The following is a 23353-nucleotide window of genomic DNA, read 5'->3' as shown; positions in this document are numbered from 1 at the left end:
GATCAGTGGCGTAATTTTTTTTTTTTTCTTTTAAAACTTTAACACTAGTTTATATTTTATTGGGCCACCTCATCATAAGAAGAAGGTTTCCTTCTTATGCGGCCTAAGATAAGCATTGTTCATTCATAAAAACTTATTTGAATGATATTTTAGTTATCTACTTCAAAATTTATATTGCTTAACACAAAGAAAGTTATTCACTATTTACAATCTTCGGTTCAATCCCAACTTATTATTATTTGGCTCGATTTTGAGTCAATAATTCAATTCTAAATTTATGATTTGGTTCAGTTTTGTGTCAATGTTTCAATTTTGATTTCAAAAATAGTAAAATTAGAATGGTTTGAAATCCTAAATATAACTTTTGTTACCGAGAACCAAAGTCACTTTGAATTAATGTTATATATATATATATATATATATATATATATATATATATCTGGGTTGGAGAATACCAGATCAATGATCCTGAGTTTAACTTGAATACCAGCGGTAACAATTCAGATGTCTACACTTTAACCCAAAAACTTAACCTATTGAATAATGTTACATATATACATGTTGCTCAACTTCTCGTGCCCTTATCTCAAATATATATTTATTGTAATTGGTGGGCACTTGTCCATTTATTCAAAAATTCAAATTGTTCGATAGTGCTGCATACTCACCCATTTATACCAAATTTTATATCGGAATCCAACATGAGATAAATGACCCTTATTACATTCTTTCTCACTCAAACTCGCAACGCCCTTATTGCGGCTCGAGCCACCCTACCTACTCGGGGTGGCTCACCCGGATGCTTGGGGTGGCACTGGATTAAGGAGTGGATTTAGTTTTAATACCAACTGTAACGAGTGAGCGCTTGTCTATTTACTCAAAAACTCAAATCGTTGAGTAATACTGTATATTCGACCATTTATGCCAATTATTTTTCTATCCAAATCCAATATAAGACAAATGAAATTGTTACACTTATCCTGTACAATCCTCATGCTAGTGCCTCGGCTTCAAATACTGAATGGGGTCCTCAAAAGCAGAAAAAAAAACCTCCAATATTGTCACGCCTTAGCGACCACTAAGTAGAGAGAATTATAGTTAATATATAATGTCATGGTTGATGCTGATTTTAATTACACATGCAATATATATAGAAATGAGAGCAATTAAAGTGGAGATGTGGACCACATTGGAAATTCATCTATTTCTGCCGCCGAAAGTGAATAACTCCCCCCCCCCCCCCCCCCCAAAAAAAAAACTCTCAATACATTCATTTATGGTGGACATGGAAATGGGGATGTTGCTTTTCGTTTCTTTTTCCCATTTCATGTCTTCTTTATGCTTTGGGTGTGTGTGTGTGTGTATATATATATATAATTTAGATATTCCTTGATCTTTGCCTCTGTGGTGTGTCACTATTCATAGCACGACCATCATCATATATTGTACAAGGACTATTAAATTGTTCAGACCTCTAGGAGGGACTTCTTTAATTTTATTTGTTTATTTAATTTGAAGGTGTAGATAAACCATGTCTCATTGACGACATGATAGGTTGTTGATAACCTTCATTAGAGAATTTTTTTTTTTTTTTTTTTTTTTTTTAATTGACAAGAAACTCATATGGCATTTGTTTCCACATAACTAGAATCTTCACTTTTCACTTTTAAAAAAAATACATTTTAAAGTTAGATAAGAATGGAAAAAATTTATTGTCAGAAAAAAAAAATAGAGGAAAAAATATAATAAGAACATGGTTATTAAACAGATATAGTGCTTTACCACTTGGTCATTAGTCTAAGTAATATAATCTCTTCTCTCTCGAAGCGAAGGTGAGGGGTTATAGCCTTTTAGTAAATATTTGTGGGGGAGTGTTTGAGATAATAATCCAAAAAGTAAATAAATTATGCAAACTTATGAAGTCAGCATTTTAATTTAAGAATATTAAATATGCAAATTCGGCGAGAGAATTCTCATGATATACATGTTCATAAATATGCTTTAAAAATTGGATTGTAAAAAAAATATATTATAATCCTTGTTTTTAAAATTTTAGCTTCGCATTACTATAATTTGTTTTCGAAATTGATATTTCTAACTCCTAAGTCCTCACCCATGATCTGTACATGGACTTATTTGGATGGCTGCGAAACAAAGCCCACCTAAACCGGCTAGGACATTACAGGCCCATCTTAACCCACTACAGAGAAGTTGTTGGGTTTATTAAGTTAATGGGTCAGCATACAGATTGTATACAATCCAAGTGAGCTAAATAGAATGTTAAAGTTCAAGATTAAGTGTAAATGGAAAGATAGCATGTGTAGAGGATGTCAATACGATTTTTTTTTTCAAACTTGATTCGGAGCACCTCGCATCAGAGTCAGGTCGCCTTGATATACAATTTTTTAATGAAAAATAATTCAGACTTGAATAAATTTAAAATAAATTTTGTACGATCATAATAGCAAGCGTTGTTAAAATTTAAAATTATCATAAGAAATTAAAAAAAAAAAAAAAAAAAAAAACTATAGCTAATAAGATGATATTTTTTTATATAATAATTGTTAATTAGAGCGGGTTTAGGGCTTTGTTTTAAACTCTTTTTCCAAACTCACCTCTAACCCGATTATGATTATTCCAAACCCATTCCAATAGAGGTAGAACAAGTTAAATTGGCATCCCTAGACACATGCATATACGTTATACAATGCTTTGACCCTTCTAAGAACAATGGGTAAGATGTGTCTCTCCATAAATATGGCCATTGTATGGTGATAAAAGATTTTATTTATCCATTTAGGATGTACCATGTAGCCCAGGTGGTGAACGAGCCGCACGAGTTGGTGTGAGTACCCGTATTCAAGCCATCTATCCTACTAACTTCTAACTCCTTCCCTTTCTCCTCTTAACTACTACTCCTAACCCTACTAACCATTGCCAGGTGAAAAAAATAAATAAATAACTCCACCATTTTAGAAGGGCCATAATTTTGCTTTGGCCATGGCTAACAGAATAGGAAACAATATATATATATATATATATATATATATATATATATATATAATTAGTACTTATACACATATTTCTACTGAAATTCGAATTTTAAATTTCTCTTTAAAATAAAAATTTGACACATGTTGGTTGACCATATAGTGAGTGCAATTTTTTATTATTTTTTTGGTGCATATCTATTGATCAGCCCCACACCGTTGCATTTGGCAGGTCACAGTTTTGTAAGGCTGGTGAAACGTTGTTTATACAATTATACGGGTTGCTTTTACGTTAAAAATTATAATTTACGTTGGGATTGATTTGTACATGAAAAAGTAGATGACAGGTTGCTACAAAGTACAAACTATAACTTTAGTGGTGATTAGGATTCTCTTATAGCATAAAAAAGGTTGTCTTCTGTGACACATGACAAGGTATAGTTTAAATGTAGCCAAAATGTAACAACAATATAAGCTAGGCTTTCCTATTACCAAAATAACATTTGACTTTAAAAATAAATATATTAACTTTGTCAGTGAGTTTCGAATATGAATGAAAAATTTGGACTTTTGTATTACCAAAATAGCATTTGACTTTAAATATAAATATATTGACAAAGTTCTTTAAACAATACATGTTCTATCACTGAATTAATACCACGCTTATTTTGACATTAGTTAAAAGCTAGTGACAATTAGAGTAATTGCATCAATTGCTTTTGCTTTGCAACAAAGTAAATGAGTATTTGACATACCAATTAAAATAAAGTTGATCAGATCATCAACCTATACAAATGATAAGTATAGTTTCTAATAAATACATAAGAATAATGAGAGATAATATATTACTATAAGACGGGAGTAGTTGTTTTAGTGGGCAGGGAAACGTTCAACAACTTCGTGGCTGATGTATGCGCTTCCGTCACTAACTAGGTCACAGACTCACAATTAATTTCAATAGATCGCAAATCTTTCAACCACAAATAAATAAATAAATAAGGTCTAAAGATTTTTAAAAGCATAAAAACAAATTTTACAAAATTAACATAATCTTTTAAACCTATTGATATATCCATAATTTGTTAGTGATTGCAAATAAGTTAAATAATATTTAATGGTCAGTTAGAGCAATTGCCCTATTTTTTTTTTTTTTTCTTTTAGCATTATGCATTAGCAATTATTTATTTTTGAATTATATATACTTATAAACTTTTAATATTGTCTCACTGAAATTACAAACAATATAAAATAAAAAAATTCAATATTATTTTTCACATAATTTCTAGGTCGTCTATTGCGTTCTAAAGTAAAATAGTGGAAGTGTTGATAAAATATGTAAAAGATCGGAAATAGATTTAAGAAACGATTGATTGACAAAGACTTAGAATCCAAATTTATTTTTTTGTGGAATTCACTGTAACCTTTTAGAAAATACTTCGGCCTTTATTTGTTGAATCTTTTAACCTTTATGAAAATCCTACGTCCATATATATATATATATATATATATATATATATATGGCAACTACGAGGGAGGTTCTAAAACTGAAATATGTGGCTATTTGTGTGTTTGGACTTTCGCGGATAGATTCGCTCAAATATGGAATGGGAAGCAGATAAGAAAGGAGAGAAGATAGGAGGAAAAACCGCATGATGACATATTGGTCAAAGTGAATCAAATTAGATGAGAAGACTACTAGTTATATGTCTACCCACAATCTGGCAGCATATTACCATTTATACCAGATTTACCAATCAAAGTATCTTTTAGCCTTGGTTACATTAATCTATTTATGTAAAGGTTACATTAATCTATTTATTTTTTACATAAAGTTATTTGTAGATGCGAAATTTATATTTTGAGGGTTACTACAGTGTCAAAATAATATATTTTAGCAATTATATTATAATGGTGCCTTAATATTTTTTGAGACAACTATCATTTTTTTTCAACAACCATTCCCAACTTCCATTTTCAACCACCATTTTTTTTCCATTGCAAATATAAATTTGGCATGAGAGAGATGAGATAAACAGATTGATGAGAGAGAAACAGATTCACCGGAGGTCATGCCACGACCCAGAACCACAGCGACGGCAGAGGGAGCCACGATCGGACCACCCAAAGACCACGGCGGGGGGAGCCATGATCGGACCACTCAGAACCACGATCGGACCACCCAGAACCACGGTGGAGGGAGCCACGATCAGACCATGACGACGTGCGAAAGTGGCCGTGGGGCCGATTTGCCGTAAAGATCAGAGACCCCTGGAAGAAGACCTGAGTTTGGCTCGGCACCTTCAATTCCGCCGCCGCCGCCACATGCACCTACGACACTGCAGCTAGGTCTCTCCACGGCCCCAAGGCCAAATCGTTGAATCTACCGTCGAAGTTTAGAAATAGCTTAAACTTATGGTTGACAGCAAATATCGCGTAAGCAAATCGTAGGCTGTCCTCTTGTCTCTCTCTGTGTAAATTGGATGCTTAAACTCTCTATCTATCTATAAATTGGATGTTTAAATTCTCTCTCTCTCTATATTTATATATATATGTTTATATATATATATATATATATATATATATATATATTTGTTATATGAATACTGAATATTGGTAAAAGAGACTTGCCAAAAAAATTGGCAGCTCCTACATTTGAGAGAAAATTTAAGATTTTCAAATTTTGAGAGGCCAAATGAAAGGCCATTGGAGAGCCCATTTTTATCCCATCTCTCATATTATGAGTTTGAGAGCCCAAGATGAAAGAGCATTGGAATTGCTCTAACCATTGTGTCTTTATAATTTTAACTTATTAAAATCAACTCTACCAAATTTATTTCTTTTTAATAATAGAATTTCATTTCAATTACAATTGAATTCTATTTTTTTTTTTTTTAATTCCAATTTCAAATCTCAAAAGAAATTGATTATCAATTTTTTATCCCAATAAGATTTGATTTTATTTCAAATTTAATAAAATATATTTCTTTATAAAAATGTTAAATTTTATATTATAAACTCTCGACCTCCTATTTAAAAAAGTGAAAAAATACTACTAAATTACATAGGACAATAATTTGGGCTTTATTTTCAACACTCGATTTTTAGGACTAAAAGTCAACAGAAAAAGAATTTTCCTACTCATCTTCAATGACTTTATCCAAATCGGTTAATTTATTCAAAGGATGATAATTTCCCACTTACAATGGTGAACAAATTTCATATGTTTTCTACTCCAGGAAGAATAGTTTGACTGAACACCACATCTTACCTCGACTCACGTGTAATTTGATATCCCACATTGTGAACAACTTTGTAACCTTATAGTAATAGACAACACTTTTTTAATGGTTATAATATTTGTATAATAAAAATAAGAATAATAATAAGAAATTCGAGAATCGAACATTGTTGAAAATATACATTTTCATGCACGTAATAAATATGCAGAGTCTTTTAATTTTTTTTTTTTTTTTTTTGACAACCAATAGATCATATCATACCATAGAAGAAGAAAAAGAACAAGAAGGGAGTAGAGCATTTAGCAACCACGGGGGCCATATGCTCCACTCCAAATCACCACATTCGGCTTCCAGAGCCTTTTTACTCAAAAGATGAGCTACATCATTTCCTCCACAAGGAATCCAAACAAGAGATGAACCAAAACAAAGGGAAAGTAAAGTACAAATATCATGAAAAATCATCACCTGACCCTCCGCGGAGACTTGTAAGTGCATGACAGATTTACAATCGCCTTCAACGACCACATTCCTGTATCCCCAGCAGTGCAAAAGTAAAAGAGAGGCCCTCAAAACAAGAGATTCAGCCATCAAAGGAGAGGACACATGCATCATGAAAAAGGAAGCAACTTTAACAGGCCGTCCAAGATGATCCCGGAGAATCGCCCCACCTCCACAAAAATTACGAGCTGAATTAAATGCCGCATCAAAATTCAGTTTAAAACCACCTGAAGCTAGGGCTGTCCATACAGCAAGAGGAATCTGAACAGGTGGGACCGGCAACAGAAGAAGATTATTTTGACGACTGACTTCCTGAAACTCTTGAAAGGCAGCAAAAGCATGTTGTACAACATCAAAGGGATCCCAATGTTTCCGTTAAAAGACCAGGTCATTCCGGCACTTCCAAATAGACCAACAGACAAACGCTGCTAAACTCGTATAATCAGAGGCACTAGCTGAGGACGACCAACGGTCACATAAATTAAACCACCGCTTTTTCCAAACAGTGGGAATGGGAAAGGAGAATTCAATCCGAAGCGGACAAAATTTCCAAACCAAATTAGCAAAAGCACAAGTACAAAGAAGATGGTCCACAGTCTCCACCTCCGAAGCACAAAAATGACATTCAGGAGGAGATGAAACCCCCCTAACCGCAAGTTGGGAATTAACCGGAATTCGATCATGCATACACTGCCAAAGAAAGAGAATAATCTTACGATGAGCCTTAATCTTCCACACATTACGCCACATAATACTAGAAATGGCAGCAAAACTGGAACCAGTTTCCGAGGGAAGTGACATTGAAGGGTGTAGAAGAGATAAAGCAATGCGATAGGCACTTTTAACAGAAAAACCATCATGCAAAGAGGCACCCCAGACCTTATTATTCGGCCGCCGAAAAAAGCTCAATGGGATTTGAAGGATAAGGTCACGGTCCCGAGGATTAAAACAACGATCAACCAGCGCCACATTCCAGCTTGGAATAGAAGGTAATAACAAATCAGCAACCAGAGAGAAAGGCAGAGCACTAGGGTTGGAAGAAACAGCCGGATTGAAAGGATCCGGCAACCAATTATCAACCCAGCAATATACCCGCTCACCATCCCCTATGCGCCATTTCATCCCTTTCTGAATCACCTCCTTAACCGAAGAAATACTTTTCCAAACCCACGAAGCATTAGAGCGAGCCAAGGACTCCACAAAACTGCAGTTTTTGAAATACTTAGGCTTGAAGGTCTTAAAAAGTAAAGAGTTATCACCAATCTCCATCCTCCAAGCGATCTTGGCTAAAAGAGCCATGTTAAAGGCTTTCACATCGCGAAAACCCAAACCACCCTCTACCTTGGATGAACACAAACGAGACCAACTAATCCATTTAATTTTATTGGACCACTTCACGCCACTCCACCAAAAGTTAAGAAGCTGACTAGACAATACTTGGCAATTCTTCTTCGGAAGACGAAAACATTGCATGGAAAAGACCGGAATAGTTGAGAGAACGGATTTTAGAAGGACTTCACGACCCGCTTTAGACATCATGGAACCCTTTAGACAACTGGCCTTGGCAGATAGCTTTGTAGATAGGAAATTAAGGGCCACAGTCTTAGAACGTCCCAAAAAGGAGGGAAGTCCAAGATAAGTATGTTGCCAGTCCACAGTGTGAATACCCAACAACAGCCGACAAGACTCCTTCTGAGAAGAGGAAGTATTAGGGGAAAAAAACAAACTAGATTTCGCCAAATTAATCAATTGACCCGTCAAAGAGGCATAGCGATCAAGAATACATGTAACCCGCTGGACCTCAAAATCTCTGGCACGACAAAATATAAGCTCATCATCCGCAAATAAGAGATAAGAAATCAAAGGACATCCCCTCCCTGCCTTAAGACCCAAACATTGAGAAGGCTGAGCAAAAGCATTGAACAAAAGAGAAAGACCTTCAGAACAAAAAAGAAGCAGAAATGGAGATAGTGGATCTCCCTGCCGAAGACCTCTGGAGGGAATAAAATTAGCTCTCCTCTCACCATTAATCAGAACTGAATACGAGACAGAACTAATGCACTCCATCATTAAAGAAACCCATCGCAGATCAAACCCTGAGTGACCAAGAAATTTGCCCAAAAAAGCCCAACTAACCTGATCATAGGCCTTGGCCATATCCAACTTGAGGGCTTTAAAACATAAATCTCCAGACTTTTTGGCTTTCAAAACATGTAGAAAATCATGAGCCAGTAAAATATTGTCATGAATGATACGGTGGGGCACAGAGGTACTATGAGTCTCACTAATGAGAAGAGGAAACAAAGGTTTTAGTCGGTTGGCAAGAACTTTGGAAAAAAATCTTATAGGACACATTACACAGAGCAATAGGACGGAAATTAGACATAGAAGTAGGATGGGGCACTTTCGGGATAAGAACAAGATTGGTAGAATTAAGAGAATGAGGCATCAGATCACCATGAACAAAGTCATTGAAACATCGAAGAATATCGCTCTTCAGAACCTCCCAATTAGACTGAAAGAATAAAGGAGTACAACCATCCAGCCCTGGAGCTTTATAAGGACCCATACTAGCAAGGGCAGACCATAATTCATCAAAAGTACCATCTTGCAATAAAAGAGCATTCATGGCCGGGGTAACAAGTGAGGGCACTTTACCCCAAAACTCGGGATCGTCCCGATAAGGAACGGCAGCAAACAAGTCTTGGAAATAATCCTCGGCAACCCGACGAATAGAAATTCCCCTCCTTGCTACGTATAGGAAGCCAATGCAATGAAGGTTTAAAATAAGAATAACTACATCATAGAATACCCATACTAATTTAAAAATTGAAAGCCAAAATCAATTTTAATATTTACTCTAATTAAAATCAATATAATTGTGAAATTTAAATGATTTGGAAAACCAATAAAATTTGGAGTATCGCAATACGCTAATACTCCACTGCAATATGTATGTATATGCCACAAGTACAGTAAATACATGCAACTCTGTCCAATTATACCAACACTTAAAAGCCATCACTAGAAAATTTCACTTAAAAATTGTTGAAAATATATGTTACAACTATCTATAAGTAAAATTGTAGTGAAAGTGACACTAAATGACATTCCTAAGTTTTTTTTTTTTTTTTTTTTAAACTCGGGGTGTTCGGAATAGCACGAACCCTTAGGACCCCTCAACAACTCAATTATGTAAAAAGTGAGTGGAAGACAATTAATAGAAAAATAATTAAAAGTGAAAAATAATTCAAAATAAACTCATCGGAGTGACATAATTATATTATGCACTATTCAATATATTAATAATTTGAGTAAATTGTACTTATTTTTCAAATTTTTTATTGAAAAGTTTGAAGTTTATTACTCTAACCTTCCTTAAAACTATACAAAATTCATTATACTCTTGTATGTAATATATTTTTATGATAAAAAACATTATTAAATATATAAAAAAATTAATTTTCTATCTCATCTCTTTAATTATTTTCTCTCTCCTCTCTGCCACCTTACCCTTCCTAAAAAATATATTGTAAATAAAAAAATAAATAAATAAAGTGTAAGAGCAACTTGGTTATTTTATTAATTTTTATTACAAGTTTTATTAATTTCAAGGGAGTTGTTGACTAGTCCAAGGTTGCAGGTGTTTTCGTAATTACTGAAATAACGGAGGTCAATTCACTAAGTGGACCATTCGCCGTCTGTACTAAAACCCCAAACTCATCTGGACTCCGATGTTTAGCAAATCACTACGTCTCTCGATCTTGATCTCGATCTCTTTGGGAGATCGCTCAGACTTTTGAGTTCCCCTGATTGTCTTCTTCATCTGTATCACAAAACAAAACCTTCCAATTTTGTTCGGCTTCCAATTATTTTCTCGCAGTTTTAGGTTAACACCTCGATTCAACCCTACCGTCTCCGACCTACTGATTTTTTCAATACCGATGGCATCTCTTCTCTTGTAGAGTTCATCTCGCGACAAATTTTGATCTCCGAAACCACTCTGTTACTCATCTTCATCCAGTTTTTTCAAATCATAACCATGGCGATCCGACACACAGTCACGTACTCCGGGTACGTGGCGCAAAACCTAGCCTCATCAGCCTCCAGCAAGTTCGGAAGCTGCAAGCTCTTTCAAGAATGCGTCACCCGATCTCGATTCTTCGGCCCCAACCAGAAGCCGGAAGTCGACCCCAAGAACTACGACTTCAGGCGGCCGAAGCCGAATTGCTGGGCCAAGGATTCGGCTTCGATATGTTCGACAATCGCCGGTGAAATACTAGGCGAGAATTGTACCAGACCTCTATTTTTAGGGTTGATCTCGTTATTGAATCCGTTGGGCGGTGCTTCTTCTCAAATGGGGGTTATGGGAATTTCTCCCCTTAGAGCCTCTTCAATCCTTCCATTTTTGCAAGGATCCAGGTGGCTACCCTGTAACGAACCCGTTCCGAGAGCGAGTAATGAGGTTGATAGAGGTGCAACACGGTGTAGTGAAGCCCAAACCGTCAAAGCCGTCAGAGCTGTTTCCCAGAATTTGGCGAACAGTTTTGCCGAAACCGAAGTCAAAGCCGTCAAAGCCGTTTCCCAGGATTTGCCGAATAGTTTTATCTCTAAAGCCTCTCAGAGGAATAATTGGCTTTCCAAGTTATTAGGTTATTGCTCAGAGGATGCAAAGGCCGTTTTCACGGCCTTGAGTGTCACTATTCTTTTCCGATCACCGTTGGCCGCTACAAATTCTATCCCCACATCTTCTATGTCACCAACTTTTGATCCCGGTGACCGCATTTTAGCAGAGAAGGTATAAACCATTAATTGCAATTTGATTATTATAATATAACTGTTAGGAATATGAACATATTAATTGGTACTTTATGTGAGTTACCTAGAAAGATTAGCACTTCAATTTACAAACTTAGTTTATATAAGTGGTGGGATATGGATATGACAACATATTGGCACTATTCGAGACCTGTATGGGCATGCTGTTACAATTTGAGCAAAGTATAAATAGCTGCTCTTGTGAGTTTGTTTTTTTTAATTCATTTGATGTTGTTATCTAACCTTCTAATGGAAATTTGTTTAAATGACTTATTTCATCTTTTGTGACTGAGATTTGGTGACTATGAGATTTACGAAATATGTTTCTCTTGCATTAGCGAGAAATTAAGATTGGGAATAGAAGTAAGAATGAGATATATGGTGGTGTTGTGGGGTTAGAGATAAGACACTAATTACATCTGCAACTCAAATATGTTTCAGGTTTCTTATATTTTCAGAAGACCTGAAGTTTCAGATATTGTGGTATTCAAGCCCCCTCCATATCTCCAGGTATGTTTCAAGCGTGCAAAACTGCATGACTGAAATTGATTGAAAAAGTTATGTCCATTTGGTTTATGTTCTGGATGCACAATACAGGTGGGCGACCAGGTCTTCGTAAAAAGAGTTGTGGCAAAGGCTGGGGACATTGTTGAAGTAAGTTCTCCATAAAACATTTGTTTCAACAATTCACCCCTTTGTATAAAACATTTGTTTCAACAACCCTTTGTGAAGTGTTTTTGTTGTCCTGTGTCTCCCATTTCTGAATTTGTGACTGACAACGTGTGTTATGTAATTCAATAGGTCCGTAACGGTAAATTGATGGTGAATGGGGAAGCTCAAGATGAAGATTTCATTTTAGAGCCACTTAAGTATGACATGCCACCTGTGGTAACATCTCTTACTTTTTATTAATTTTTTTTAATAGACCTATGTAGTTCTATAAAATCATATCATATGCTGCTCATCCTAAACATTAAATACAACATTTATTTTAGGGTTAATTACAGTGACACCCCCCTCTATTATTATTATTATTTTTATTTTAATAATGAGTGAAGTGAAGTCCAATGAGAGAGTAAAGAATGAAGAATACCACCACTCACCACCGCCATAATCCAATCGTCCCCTTCCTCCACCTCAGCCATCCTTTTCCTCTGCCGGTCGTACCTAGCCACAATCGCTATGGTGATGTTCTCTGGTGTCTACAAGAGAAGTATGTTCTGGATTGGGGCCACAATTGTGAACCACATCCCATGCTTCCAGATCCAAACTCCCACCATCGGATACCAGAGTTAAGAGACCTAAATAATACTCTATATTTGACATATATAAGAGAGAAGGAAAAGAGTATAGAAGAGGTGGCAGTGGCTGTGGCAGCAGCTATGGGTGGTGGTGGGTGCGGCGGGCTGTAATGCGGTGGCAGTGGTTGTTTTTGTATGCATATATATATGGTGTACCTACTGAGATAATGGGCTTTTATTAGGCTTATATGGGTAAGACGAGAAGGTGAGGGTTTTTTGTTCCAACAAAATAATTGGTAAAGGTTAAAGGGCAATAATGCCAATTCAGCATGGAAGGTGACCATTGGGGGTGTCTTTGTAAGCTTTCTCAAACTTGAGGGGTATGATTGTTCGAAAAATGACTAACTTTGTCAATAGAGCAAACTTGGTGCGAGTGTAATTAACCCTTTAGGATGGTTGCTAATAAAATCATAACAAGGGTTTCAAATATGTGTATTTTCCTAGAAAAGAAGAATTAGATAACACGTCTAATTTAGTCCGAAGTTCCATGCAACTTACAAGGGAGTGCTAAATTGCTAATAGTTTATTTTGTGTGATTCTTATTATTATAAATCTGGAATGCAAAATATTTGATATCTTTTTAAAAACACTGTTTTTTACAATTTTTTTTTATTTTTTTTTACAAGGGAATATTAATAATAATATATGGTACATAACATGATAAACAATTGATATTTTTAACTTATCCATCGCTTATATATATTTTAATTCTGCAATACTTTTATATATATATATATATATATATATTGCAACTGTCTTACTGAATTCATATCTTTTGTGTGTATTTTTGTAAGAATTTGTCATATTGTCATGTCCATATTGTGTCTACTTTTTGCTCTTTTTTGAGCTTCTTCTCATTCTTCTTTGGCACCTACGGTAGAGATCGGAGGTATTTGGCCCCCAAAAGGTATTTGGGTTTTAGATCATTGGGAAATCCCTTTTCTTAATACCCTTATTCCCCCTTCATCCGGAGCTGCCGTAACTTGGGCTCATAACTCATAACCCAAATGTCCATGCTTTCTGGATTTATTCTAAGCCTAAAATGTATACATTGATTATGTTGGCCTGAGAAATCTTGTGCCTTGTTTTGATTATATTGCAGCTTGTACCTGAGGGTTACGTGTTTGTGATGGGAGACAACCGGAATAACAGCTTTGACTCCAAAAATTGGTAATTCTGAACCCTCATTAATGGTATTGCTGATAAATTTTAGACTAAAATTTATTAAAAGATGGAGAAAACAGGTTTTTCAAAACATGTTAGATTTGATTATGTTAATAAGCAAGTCACTAGGAAAGGAATGTAAATAGACAAAATAAACTTTAATGTGGTTATTCGTTTAATGTTTTAGCATTTTTAATTTAAATTATATATTTTGACATGTTATTTTTGCCCTCTTTTTAGGGGTCCGCTCCCTATCGAAAACATCGTTGGTAGATCTGTGCTTCGTTACTGGCCACCCACCAAAATAACAGACACTATATATGAATCAGGTGCTGGGAAGAAAGCTCTTGATGCTTCTTGACGCATGACGCATCCTCTGCTTGTGGAGGGAAAGATAACAGAAACTTCTATCCAGATCCCGCATAAAATTATTTTGCTCATTTTCGAGCAGTTTGTGAATATTCCACCCTTTTCTGTCTTATGCCTTTTTATTTGGACTAGGCTCACCGATCAGTGTATCATAGTTGGTGGTGACCATTGCCGAATCTGTGTTCGTTTATTTGTATCCGCTTCCAAATTTTTTTGCTACCAAAAGAGTGGAAAAAGATGGAAAGAAATTGTTATGTTTTGAAATGTTGTTTTGAGAGAGCTTGTCAAATGGCTGGAAGTTATGCGGTGGTCAAGTAAGCAAAACTGGTTGCTACCCAAGTTTGAAGCGCTTCATGCAGTCCAGGCCATGAGACTATGAGGTGGAACTCCAGAGCTAGTCTACGAACCTTAGAACTGTTAAAATCGAGTTTCGTTCACACGAGCTAATTTCAAGAGCTTGTGACCCTTGCGAAGAATCCCTGTAATCAAGGAATTGGGTTCATTTTGGGGAGTTCTCCATTCAAGCTCGCTAGATGCATCGAAGATTAGCTTGGAGTTTTGGACTGATTTCTGGCCATTGTATTATGAATAAAAAAGCTATTCTTAATGGAATGATTTTTATGAAATTATTAATGTTGTGTCTGGTAGTATTTCATTCCCTTCTATTATTTGTTTGGTTAAGTGAAGAGAAATAAAGTGGTGGAAAGGAAGGAATATTATATAATTTGATCATCTACCAAGTACGAGTAACTGTTGGTAGGGTAAAAGTGTGTATATTTTTATTAATTTATAGTAAGGTGCACAAAGATTAAAAGGTGAGATGAATACTATTGATTTGCTCATTGAAACAAAAAAATGCAAAATTTTCCAACTAGAAAGGCGATTAAATCTTTTTCTTTTTCTTTTAACTTCCTCATAAAATAATAAATTGCTGTTTTTGTAAAAGATAATCCAAATGGAGATTTTATAAAAGTGGCCGTTAAAGTAAATGACCAATGGGCGTGAATCACCTGCTGTGCGATTCCCATGCTGTTTTTGACAATTGCACCAAGTAACATTTCACCACCATTTATAAGTAACATCACATAAGTCTAAAAGTAATATCACATAGTCTAAAAAGTAACATCACCACTATTTAAGTAGTGATGTTATCCTTTTACAAATGGTGATGTTACTTTTTAGATTATGTGATATTACTTTTAGACTTCTGTGATGTTACTTATATATGGTGGTAAAATGTTACTTATAAATAGTAAAGCAATTGCTACTTAAATGGTGGTGATGTTACTTTTTAGATTGTGTGATGTTATTTATAAATGGCGGTGAAATGTTACTTATAAATGGTGGTGTTATTTGAAATTAAAAATGGTGATGTTTCCTTTTACAAATGGTGATGTTACTTTTTAGATTCTGTGATGTTAGTTATAAATAGTAGTGAAATGTTGTGGTGTAATTGGCCAAACACGGCCTTAGTGTCCGTTAGCTGAAGAATGATGTGGCCAAATATGGACCACTTAAAAATTACAGCACCAAACCGCATAGGAATTGCATAGTAGGTGATTCGCGCCCCCAATGACCAATTGGTGGCAATTCGTATTTAAAACTTCAAGTGGCAGTTCGAATAAATGACGTGGGGGACACAATCAGGGCAAAATTGTAACTATATATATATATATATATAATTTTTTTTTTTGAGGAGCATTTTTGTAAAATGATACTAGTACGAATATAAGTATAGTACCAATTGCCTTGCGGCCCAGGCATCTCATCTACTTTTCAAAGTATATGGTTATATTTGAGTATATATGGGTTTCTTGTCAATGAAAAAAAAAAAAAACCCTTCCCTCCGCCCCTTCAGTGTCCGTTTTATGACACATGATTAAATTTCATACCATTAAAATCATTTCTACTATAATTTCGAACACCATACATTTAGTTAAATGAATCTAAAAGTAGTTGGTATATTCATAAAGTGGAGTTTATTGGTGTGGAGCTCGCTATATGACGAGTCCTACCACACTGCCTGACTGGGCTAGGCACTTTAGTAACGAACTAGGAAGCACGGACACTTTTACCCATGTCGGACACCGACACTCATCGGATATTCCTTGGATACGTGTCCGACACTTCATATACGTATCCATAAATAAAAATTAATTTTATTATTTTGGACCCTTCATCGATACTTCTTGGACACTTCGCCAACGCTTTCCGGATATTTCTAACACAAGTTTACACAATAATCTTGAAAATAATATGAATACTATCATAAAAAAATAGTAAAATAATAATATAAATGATATAAAAATCATTACAATAAAGAATAAAAATTTATATGTAACCGTATCCACGCGTCGTATCCGTACTACATAGGTGACGAGTCACGTTAGTTGTAACGGGTGAAAGCTTGTCCATTTACCTAAAAATTTAAATTGTTAGGTAATGCTGTATACTTATCTATTTATATACATTTCAACCCCCATCAAAATTCGATGTGGGATAAGTTTCACTTGTAACATTCTCCCTCATCCGAATTCGCGCAACGCCCTCATTGCGGTTAGATCATCCTGTCTACTCGGGAATAGATTCAGACACCCTCTGGACCTGTCGCTTGGCATGATACCAAATTAAGGACTGAATTTGACTCTCATATCAACAGTAACCAGTGAATCACAAACCCGTTGTTGTTGTTTGTCCTTTTCTTTTATAGAGAAAACAGAATAATGCCATGTCCCGCGTAGCAACTTCCCTTAATGGCTATGCAAATGCTGAGACGACTCTCCCAAGTCAAAAGTCAAGAAAAACTAAAACTCCAAGTTGGCACGACGCCGTTTCACACGTGTTTGCATTGAACACATCCCGGGATATTAATTGAAAGCTCGATCTGAACCTTGCGTATCTATCTACACTCAAAAATGGATCTCCGACAATCGATCAGCAACCAAACCGACGTCTCTTTAGTCCTCGCAAAGCACATACTGTTGAAGGAGGCCAAAGATTCCAACTCGGTCTTCTCTCCTCTCTCGATCCATGTGGTTCTGAGCTTGATCGCCGCTGGCTCCAAACCCCCAACCCTCGATCAGTTGCTCTCTTTCCTCAAATCCAAGACCACCGACGAACTCAACACCTTGTCCTCTCAGCTCGTCGGCCTCGTCTTCGCCGACGGTAGCCCCGCCGGTGGCCCTAAGTTGTCGTTCGCCAATGGAGTCTGGATCGACCGCTCACTCCCTCTCAAGCCTTCTTTCAAACAGATTGTTGACGATGTCTATAAGGCGGCTTCCAATTCTGTTGATTTTCAGGCCCAGGTTATTTCTCTACCTCTACAATCAACTCAAATTTGTTCATATATATATATATATATATATATCTGTATTTGCATGAATGATATCTAGTATGTTCTTCCTGTAATTTTCAATTTTTTATTTTGTTTTATTTTAAGTTGATGCTTCTGCGATGATTTTTGCCAACATAAAGCATTTCATGATATCAGAAGTGGGAATTTTTTTAAAAATGAAATACTAATAAGGCTATATGGATGTTAAGATGAATGATAGGAATAACTAGGAAATATAAGATCAATAATAAAAAAAATTAGGGAGAAATTAAGAAGGGCCCCTATTAGTGAGAGAAAATAAGAGGGAGTAGACTTAGGTGGTATTGCACATTCAATGTCGACCCATAGATGCACCCAGGAGGAGAGGAAGATTGATTTTCATACAGGGTAATAATAGACAAAGAGGTCAACCAAAACTAACATGCAATGAAGTGATAAGAAATGATTTTTTAAAAATTAAATCTAGTAGAAGATATGGCTTCTAATAGAAAGGAGTGGAGAAAGAGAATCTACATGACCAACCCATTTGTACGGAATAAAGACAAGGATGATGATGATGACAACTACCAGAAGTGGGAAAGAACATCATGACCCTACCCCCAGGATCTGGAAACCAATATATGTTGTCGATCAACAGGAAAAAGGCCTTGTTAATTATTCTTATTATTTCTTTAGTTTAAATAAGTGATAATATGTGGACTTTTGAATTTCCCATCCATTTAGAACAAGTGAACTCACCACGCAAATATAATTATAAATCTGATAATATGTAACTTTTGATTTTCCCATCCATTTAGACAAGTGAACCTACCATGGAATTATAATTATAACTCTCTTAATTGGGAAGGTTTTTGTTGTTGGGAAAAGGCTTTGGTTGTTGCACTTAACGCACGCTAAAAATTTTAGGATGTGCTATGGCAATTCCTTGTTTATTCTACCCCTAAAAACCTTCTTCTGTTTAGTAGTTCTTGCCCTACTCGCTTTGTCCCAAAATTAATGTCTTCCTTTCTATCTTTTCTTCTCCCATATTATGTGCCCGCTATTGCAAATTCTTTTATTTTTACCTATGAGATTAGATGCAACATCCTAAATGTCAAGATACAAGATATCAAGCCCTATGTTGCCTTAAACAATGGGGAAAAAAAAAAAAAAAAAAAAAAAAAAAAAAAGGTTATTGTGAGTCACAATTCTACCTGTTTGTACAACTAACATCTAATCACCCATAATATGTAACACTGAGTAATAGCATTGGGTGGGATTTAACATTCTGTCATTTATTATAAAATGCTGTTATAAGACTTGTATTTTAAAAGAACTAATGGAAGGTGCAATTTAGTGCTAGGTATATTCTCTCTCTCCTTTATTTATTTTTAATTTTTTTTAAGGTATATTCTCTCTGATCAATTTAATGATTCATCCATGAATTCTTCTATATATTAGGTGAAAAATGGAGTGTTTATCTGATTATTACCAGTTTAGGACTCATAGCATGCCATTACTCCAGCAATGAGCTACATTTCTGCCCGGTAGGATTGAATCTTGGGCGGGAAATAACCAAACTGAGCCCCAGTCCAACCCTATTTTTAATAAGCTTGGACGAAGAGTTTTACAATTAGGGTTTGGCTTGGGTTGAAAAACTCTAATCTGACTTGGGCTTGGGTTGAGGTGTCGAAAAACCGAGCTCAATCCGAACCCGAATTTACTTTTTATATATTTGTTATTTTAAAAGTGTTATATGTATTATTCAGGAAAAAAGAGTGTTGTGTATATAACTGTGATCAACATTTTGTTTCCGTTTATTTTTCTTTAAATGTCTATTCATATATTAATACTTTGGATAGTCAATTTCTTGAGAAACTGTTTCTAAAGTTTTATATATTTACATTCAAGTTTTTAAAATCTTTATGCGTTGGTTTAACTTAACCTGAGATCAACCCGATTTATATAAAACTCAACTTCTAGGTTATATATCTTGGGTTGAGCTTGAATTGGTCCCTCAAGATGCCCAACCCCCCGAGTTGCATTCCCTGCTACCTGCTATCAAACTGGCAGATGAATACTTCAACATTTGGTAATATTACCTACATTTTTGAGATAGAGATTTCTCTTAAAGGATTATCTTGACAATAGCCATATTCATTTTCCTATTTTATAGAGGTATTGAAGCCCATATCTGCATCTCTTCAACCACCGGGTTGAAGCCTAAGAGTCACTACAACCGTTATAGCCTCTTCAAGGGTTCTTTTGGCAGAGGATATGAAGCCAGCAATTTCCAGTTCTTTAGAGTAATTGGAAGACACACAATATTATTCGAAAGTCTTTGTTGTTACTTGGACCTTAATTTGGCATATACTTGGACCTTAATCAGTTCCTGATTATGACTTCCATGTTCTGATATTTTAAACAAGAAAAATACTCCCAGTTAGGAACCAAAAATTGAATTTACTGTTTTTTCCAATATAGAAGACTGTTTTTGTTATCTACTTTCTAGCGTTGTAACTGATTTTTTTGTATCAGTTTATTGCTGTTCACTGGATATATTCTTTCCATACATGTCTGCCACTATGTGAAGGATACTTTAACTATTTAATAGCTGTATTTTGCCTAAATAATCCAGTCGGGTTGTATGGTTGAATGACTTATTTAGCGTAGAAAGAGATGATATGAGAAAGTTAATTATATAAAAAAAAAGATGATATGAAAGAACTTTTTGTGAACTCCAAATTTGAAATTTTCTTTTCTTTTGTGAATAAAGCACACTGCTGAAGTGCAGAAACTATGCTATTTGCTTGATTGTTTTTATGGTCAGATCTTGTAATTTTGTCTTCAACCAACTCATCTGACAAACTATTCATAGGAAGCTTTTGATGCTGTAGATGAGACTATAGATTGAGCAATTTCCTGATTTTCTGTTTGGAAGTTTGATTTCCCTCAACTATTCCTGTACTCTCTCTCCCTATATCACATTCTTTCACCCAAAGAGAAGTGTGCAGGCAACTTCTTTAATATTAGAAAACATTTGTCTATTAGCTAACATAGCCACAGTCATTACTCATTTAGTCATGATGTCAGTTGGTTTACCACAGTTATTGAAGATGTATACTGAGTTGTGAATGTGCAAATTCAGTTTTATGGCAGCTTATCCTCTCCTTTCAAATATGATTTTTGTAATGATCTTTGCTTGTCTGATTCTGTTGACTAACTTATATTTTCTGTTACAACTGTGCATGATCTTGTAAAACCTCAGTACCTGTCCCATACTTTTATTTGTGTACCATTCAAGCTTTTCATGTTTCCTCTTTTGGAAGTTTGTAAGGAAAGAATGGTGAAATCCCCAATCTTACAGTTATGGTAACATTTCGCTCTTGAAAATGGAATGTGAACAAAGATATAACCATAATGCATGGTTGAAGCTGAAATATCTGAAACTATATCAGTATGGATGTTGTGATGATGACATTATCATTATTATTTTTTTTTAAATTTAAAATTTTGTTTCTAGTCACCTCAAAAGTTTCTATATTTTTCATCTCAAGTCTAGAGAGAGTAAGACTCTAGATTCTCCTGGTTACAAATTGATCTTTACTTGCATACTAAACAAACCTTCACTTGCATACTAAACAAACCTTCACTTGTTTTCATGAAGTGGATTCTGTGAGGGCTGGTTCAACATCCAACAGATATTGAATTGATTTCTAGTATTTTACATGAAGATTTTTTTTACATCTTTAAGTGAAGTAGGGCAACCTTTTTGATCCACACAATAATACAAATGAAATTAATTATTGATGTACTACAATTGTGCCATGTCAAATGTACTGATTCTATATTCACAGGACACCAGAACCCTTTATAATGGTGTTATGCTTAACATATTAGATTTTTGTTGACACTTGAGTCTATTTTATTCATTGCATTTTTTTTTTTTTGGATAATACATGCTAATATTAGTTTTGCTGTTGATGGTGGTGAAGGCTGTTGAGGTAACCAATGAAGTGAATTTGTGGGCTGACAAGGAGACTAGTGGTCTTGTTAAAGAGATTCTCCCTTCTGGTTCAGTTGATGGTTCAACTAGGCTTGTCTTTGCAAATGCTCTCTATTTTAAAGGAGCCTGGAATGAGAAGTTCGATGCATCTACGACTAAAGATCATGACTTCCACCTCCTTGGTGGGAGCTCAGTTAAAGTGCCCTTCATGAGCAGCAAGAAGAAGCAGTCCATTAGTTCCTTTGATGGTTTCAAAGTCTTGGGGCTTCCTTATAAACAAGGAGAAGATAAGCGTCGTTTCACCATGTACATCTTTCTCCCAGATGCAAAAGACGGGCTGCCAGCTTTGGTAGAAAAAGTGGGTTCTGAATCTGGGTTCTTGGAGCGCCATCTCCCATACCAACAAGTAGAAGTGGGTGACTTCCGTATCCCAAAGTTTAAGTTTTCTTTTGGTATTGAAGCTTCTAAAGTGCTGAAGGAACTAGGGCTGGTGTCGCCTTTCTCTGGTGAAGGTGGTCTTACTGAGATGGTGGACTCCCCAGTGGGTCAGAACCTCTATGTTTCAAGTATTTTTCACAAATCCTTCATCGAAGTTAACGAAGAAGGCACAGAAGCTGCTGCTGCTTCTGCTGGTGTCATAAAGTTGAGGGGCTTGCGTCCTACTGATAAGATAGACTTTGTAGCAGATCACCCATTCGTATTCCTCATCCGAGAAGACATGACTGGAGTGGTGCTGTTTGTCGGGCACGTGGTTAATCCCCAAACAGCTTGATTGATGCACTGGTTACAAATGGTATTAAGTAGATGATGCCTAACAAACTCGAATCTTTAGCAAGTCTTAATGTTTGGTTTATGCCTGTATTTTGTTAATTTTCCAAAAGCCCACAAGGTATAGCAGGACTGGCTAACATGTGCCCCTTGAGTCTTGACCCTCTCATGTTAGATCTGGTGCTGTTTTTCCAGTTTTCCCTCTCTTTTGGATTAGCTGTGTGTCAGTGTGTGAAATGTATTGTATTAGATGTTATCACGTGATGCGTTTGTTTGTACCCCTTGTTTGAATTCTGAATTCTTTGTGACATTGCAATTTCGTACTGTTGCAACCAGGGAAGTCAAGGACGTCAGGTTTAAGTAGCGTGGTACTAAAACACATTGAATCGTGTTTTTTCCATGATATTTAGCCATATTTGACTCTGAATTCCCTTGCCTCGTCTAATTCATAAAAGCGGTCACCAAATGATAAGAGAAAGGGCTTCATTTTTCAGTCGTCGGCGGATTCGATTCAATGTATGGTCACACCAGCATGCTTAACTTCTCAAAACTTCAAAACTTTAAGCAAATGCATTCGCAATAGTGCTCTTAAATTCTTAATATGACTCACAAACTCCGCAAAACTATTCACACATTGTTACTGACCCTAAAGAAGATTTTGACATTGACCGATGGATTATTTTGTTGGCGTCCCCGTATTCAAATTTGCATGTATGTGTTTAGACTCTGTAAAATATATTCCAAAGTTTCAAATCAAACTTTTTCATGTAAAACGTTCTTTTTATTTTTAGAAGTTAAACTACATCTGTTGTACATAATTAACTCTCCTTTTTCAATATTCCTGGTCGATACAAAATATTACTTATAATTAAATCTCTTTCTTAAGT

The 23353-nt window shown here is 35.5% G+C and overlaps 3 protein-coding genes across 4 annotated transcripts; 2 read left to right on the top strand and 1 right to left on the bottom strand.

Annotated features, from left to right (window-relative positions):
* Positions 1-5196: 5196 nt before the first annotated feature.
* Positions 5197-9356, bottom strand: LOC132277768 (uncharacterized). The gene is made up of 4 exons (XM_059779617.1): positions 9086-9356; positions 7148-8928; positions 6491-7039; positions 5197-5370 (listed from the first exon to the last, which is right to left on the bottom strand). The coding sequence occupies exons 1-4, from the start codon at positions 9354-9356 to the stop codon at positions 5197-5199; spliced, it is 2775 nt and encodes a 924-aa protein (XP_059635600.1).
* Positions 9357-10453: 1097 nt separating this feature from the next.
* Positions 10454-15005, top strand: LOC132276446 (thylakoidal processing peptidase 1, chloroplastic-like). 2 transcript variants are annotated; one of them, XM_059777871.1, is made up of 6 exons: positions 10454-11525; positions 11987-12055; positions 12143-12199; positions 12347-12414; positions 13949-14016; positions 14251-15005. In XM_059777871.1, the coding sequence occupies exons 1-5, from the start codon at positions 10770-10772 to the stop codon at positions 13974-13976; spliced, it is 978 nt and encodes a 325-aa protein (XP_059633854.1). In that variant the 5' UTR covers positions 10454-10769; the 3' UTR covers positions 13977-14016; positions 14251-15005. The 2 variants fall into 2 exon arrangements, with proteins under 2 accessions (XP_059633854.1, XP_059633853.1); XM_059777870.1 differs by having other exon boundaries at positions 10455-11525; positions 12347-12433.
* A 2211-nt stretch (positions 15006-17216) lies between these two features.
* On the top strand, positions 17217-22744 carry LOC132277097 (serpin-ZX). Its single transcript, XM_059778833.1, has 2 exons — positions 17217-17684; positions 21688-22744. Exons 1-2 carry the CDS (start codon positions 17295-17297, stop codon positions 22468-22470), a joined length of 1173 nt encoding a protein of 390 aa, XP_059634816.1. The 5' UTR covers positions 17217-17294; the 3' UTR covers positions 22471-22744.
* Positions 22745-23353: the final 609 nt, after the last annotated feature.

This window comes from Cornus florida, unplaced genomic scaffold (genome assembly GCF_030987335.1).
Source record: "Cornus florida cultivar Cherokee Brave unplaced genomic scaffold, ASM3098733v1 CherokeeBrave_3.0.0_Hap2_Chr10, whole genome shotgun sequence".
In the NCBI taxonomy this organism is placed as follows: domain Eukaryota; kingdom Viridiplantae; phylum Streptophyta; class Magnoliopsida; order Cornales; family Cornaceae; genus Cornus; species Cornus florida.
This window is presented reverse-complemented; position numbering and strand designations above follow the sequence as displayed.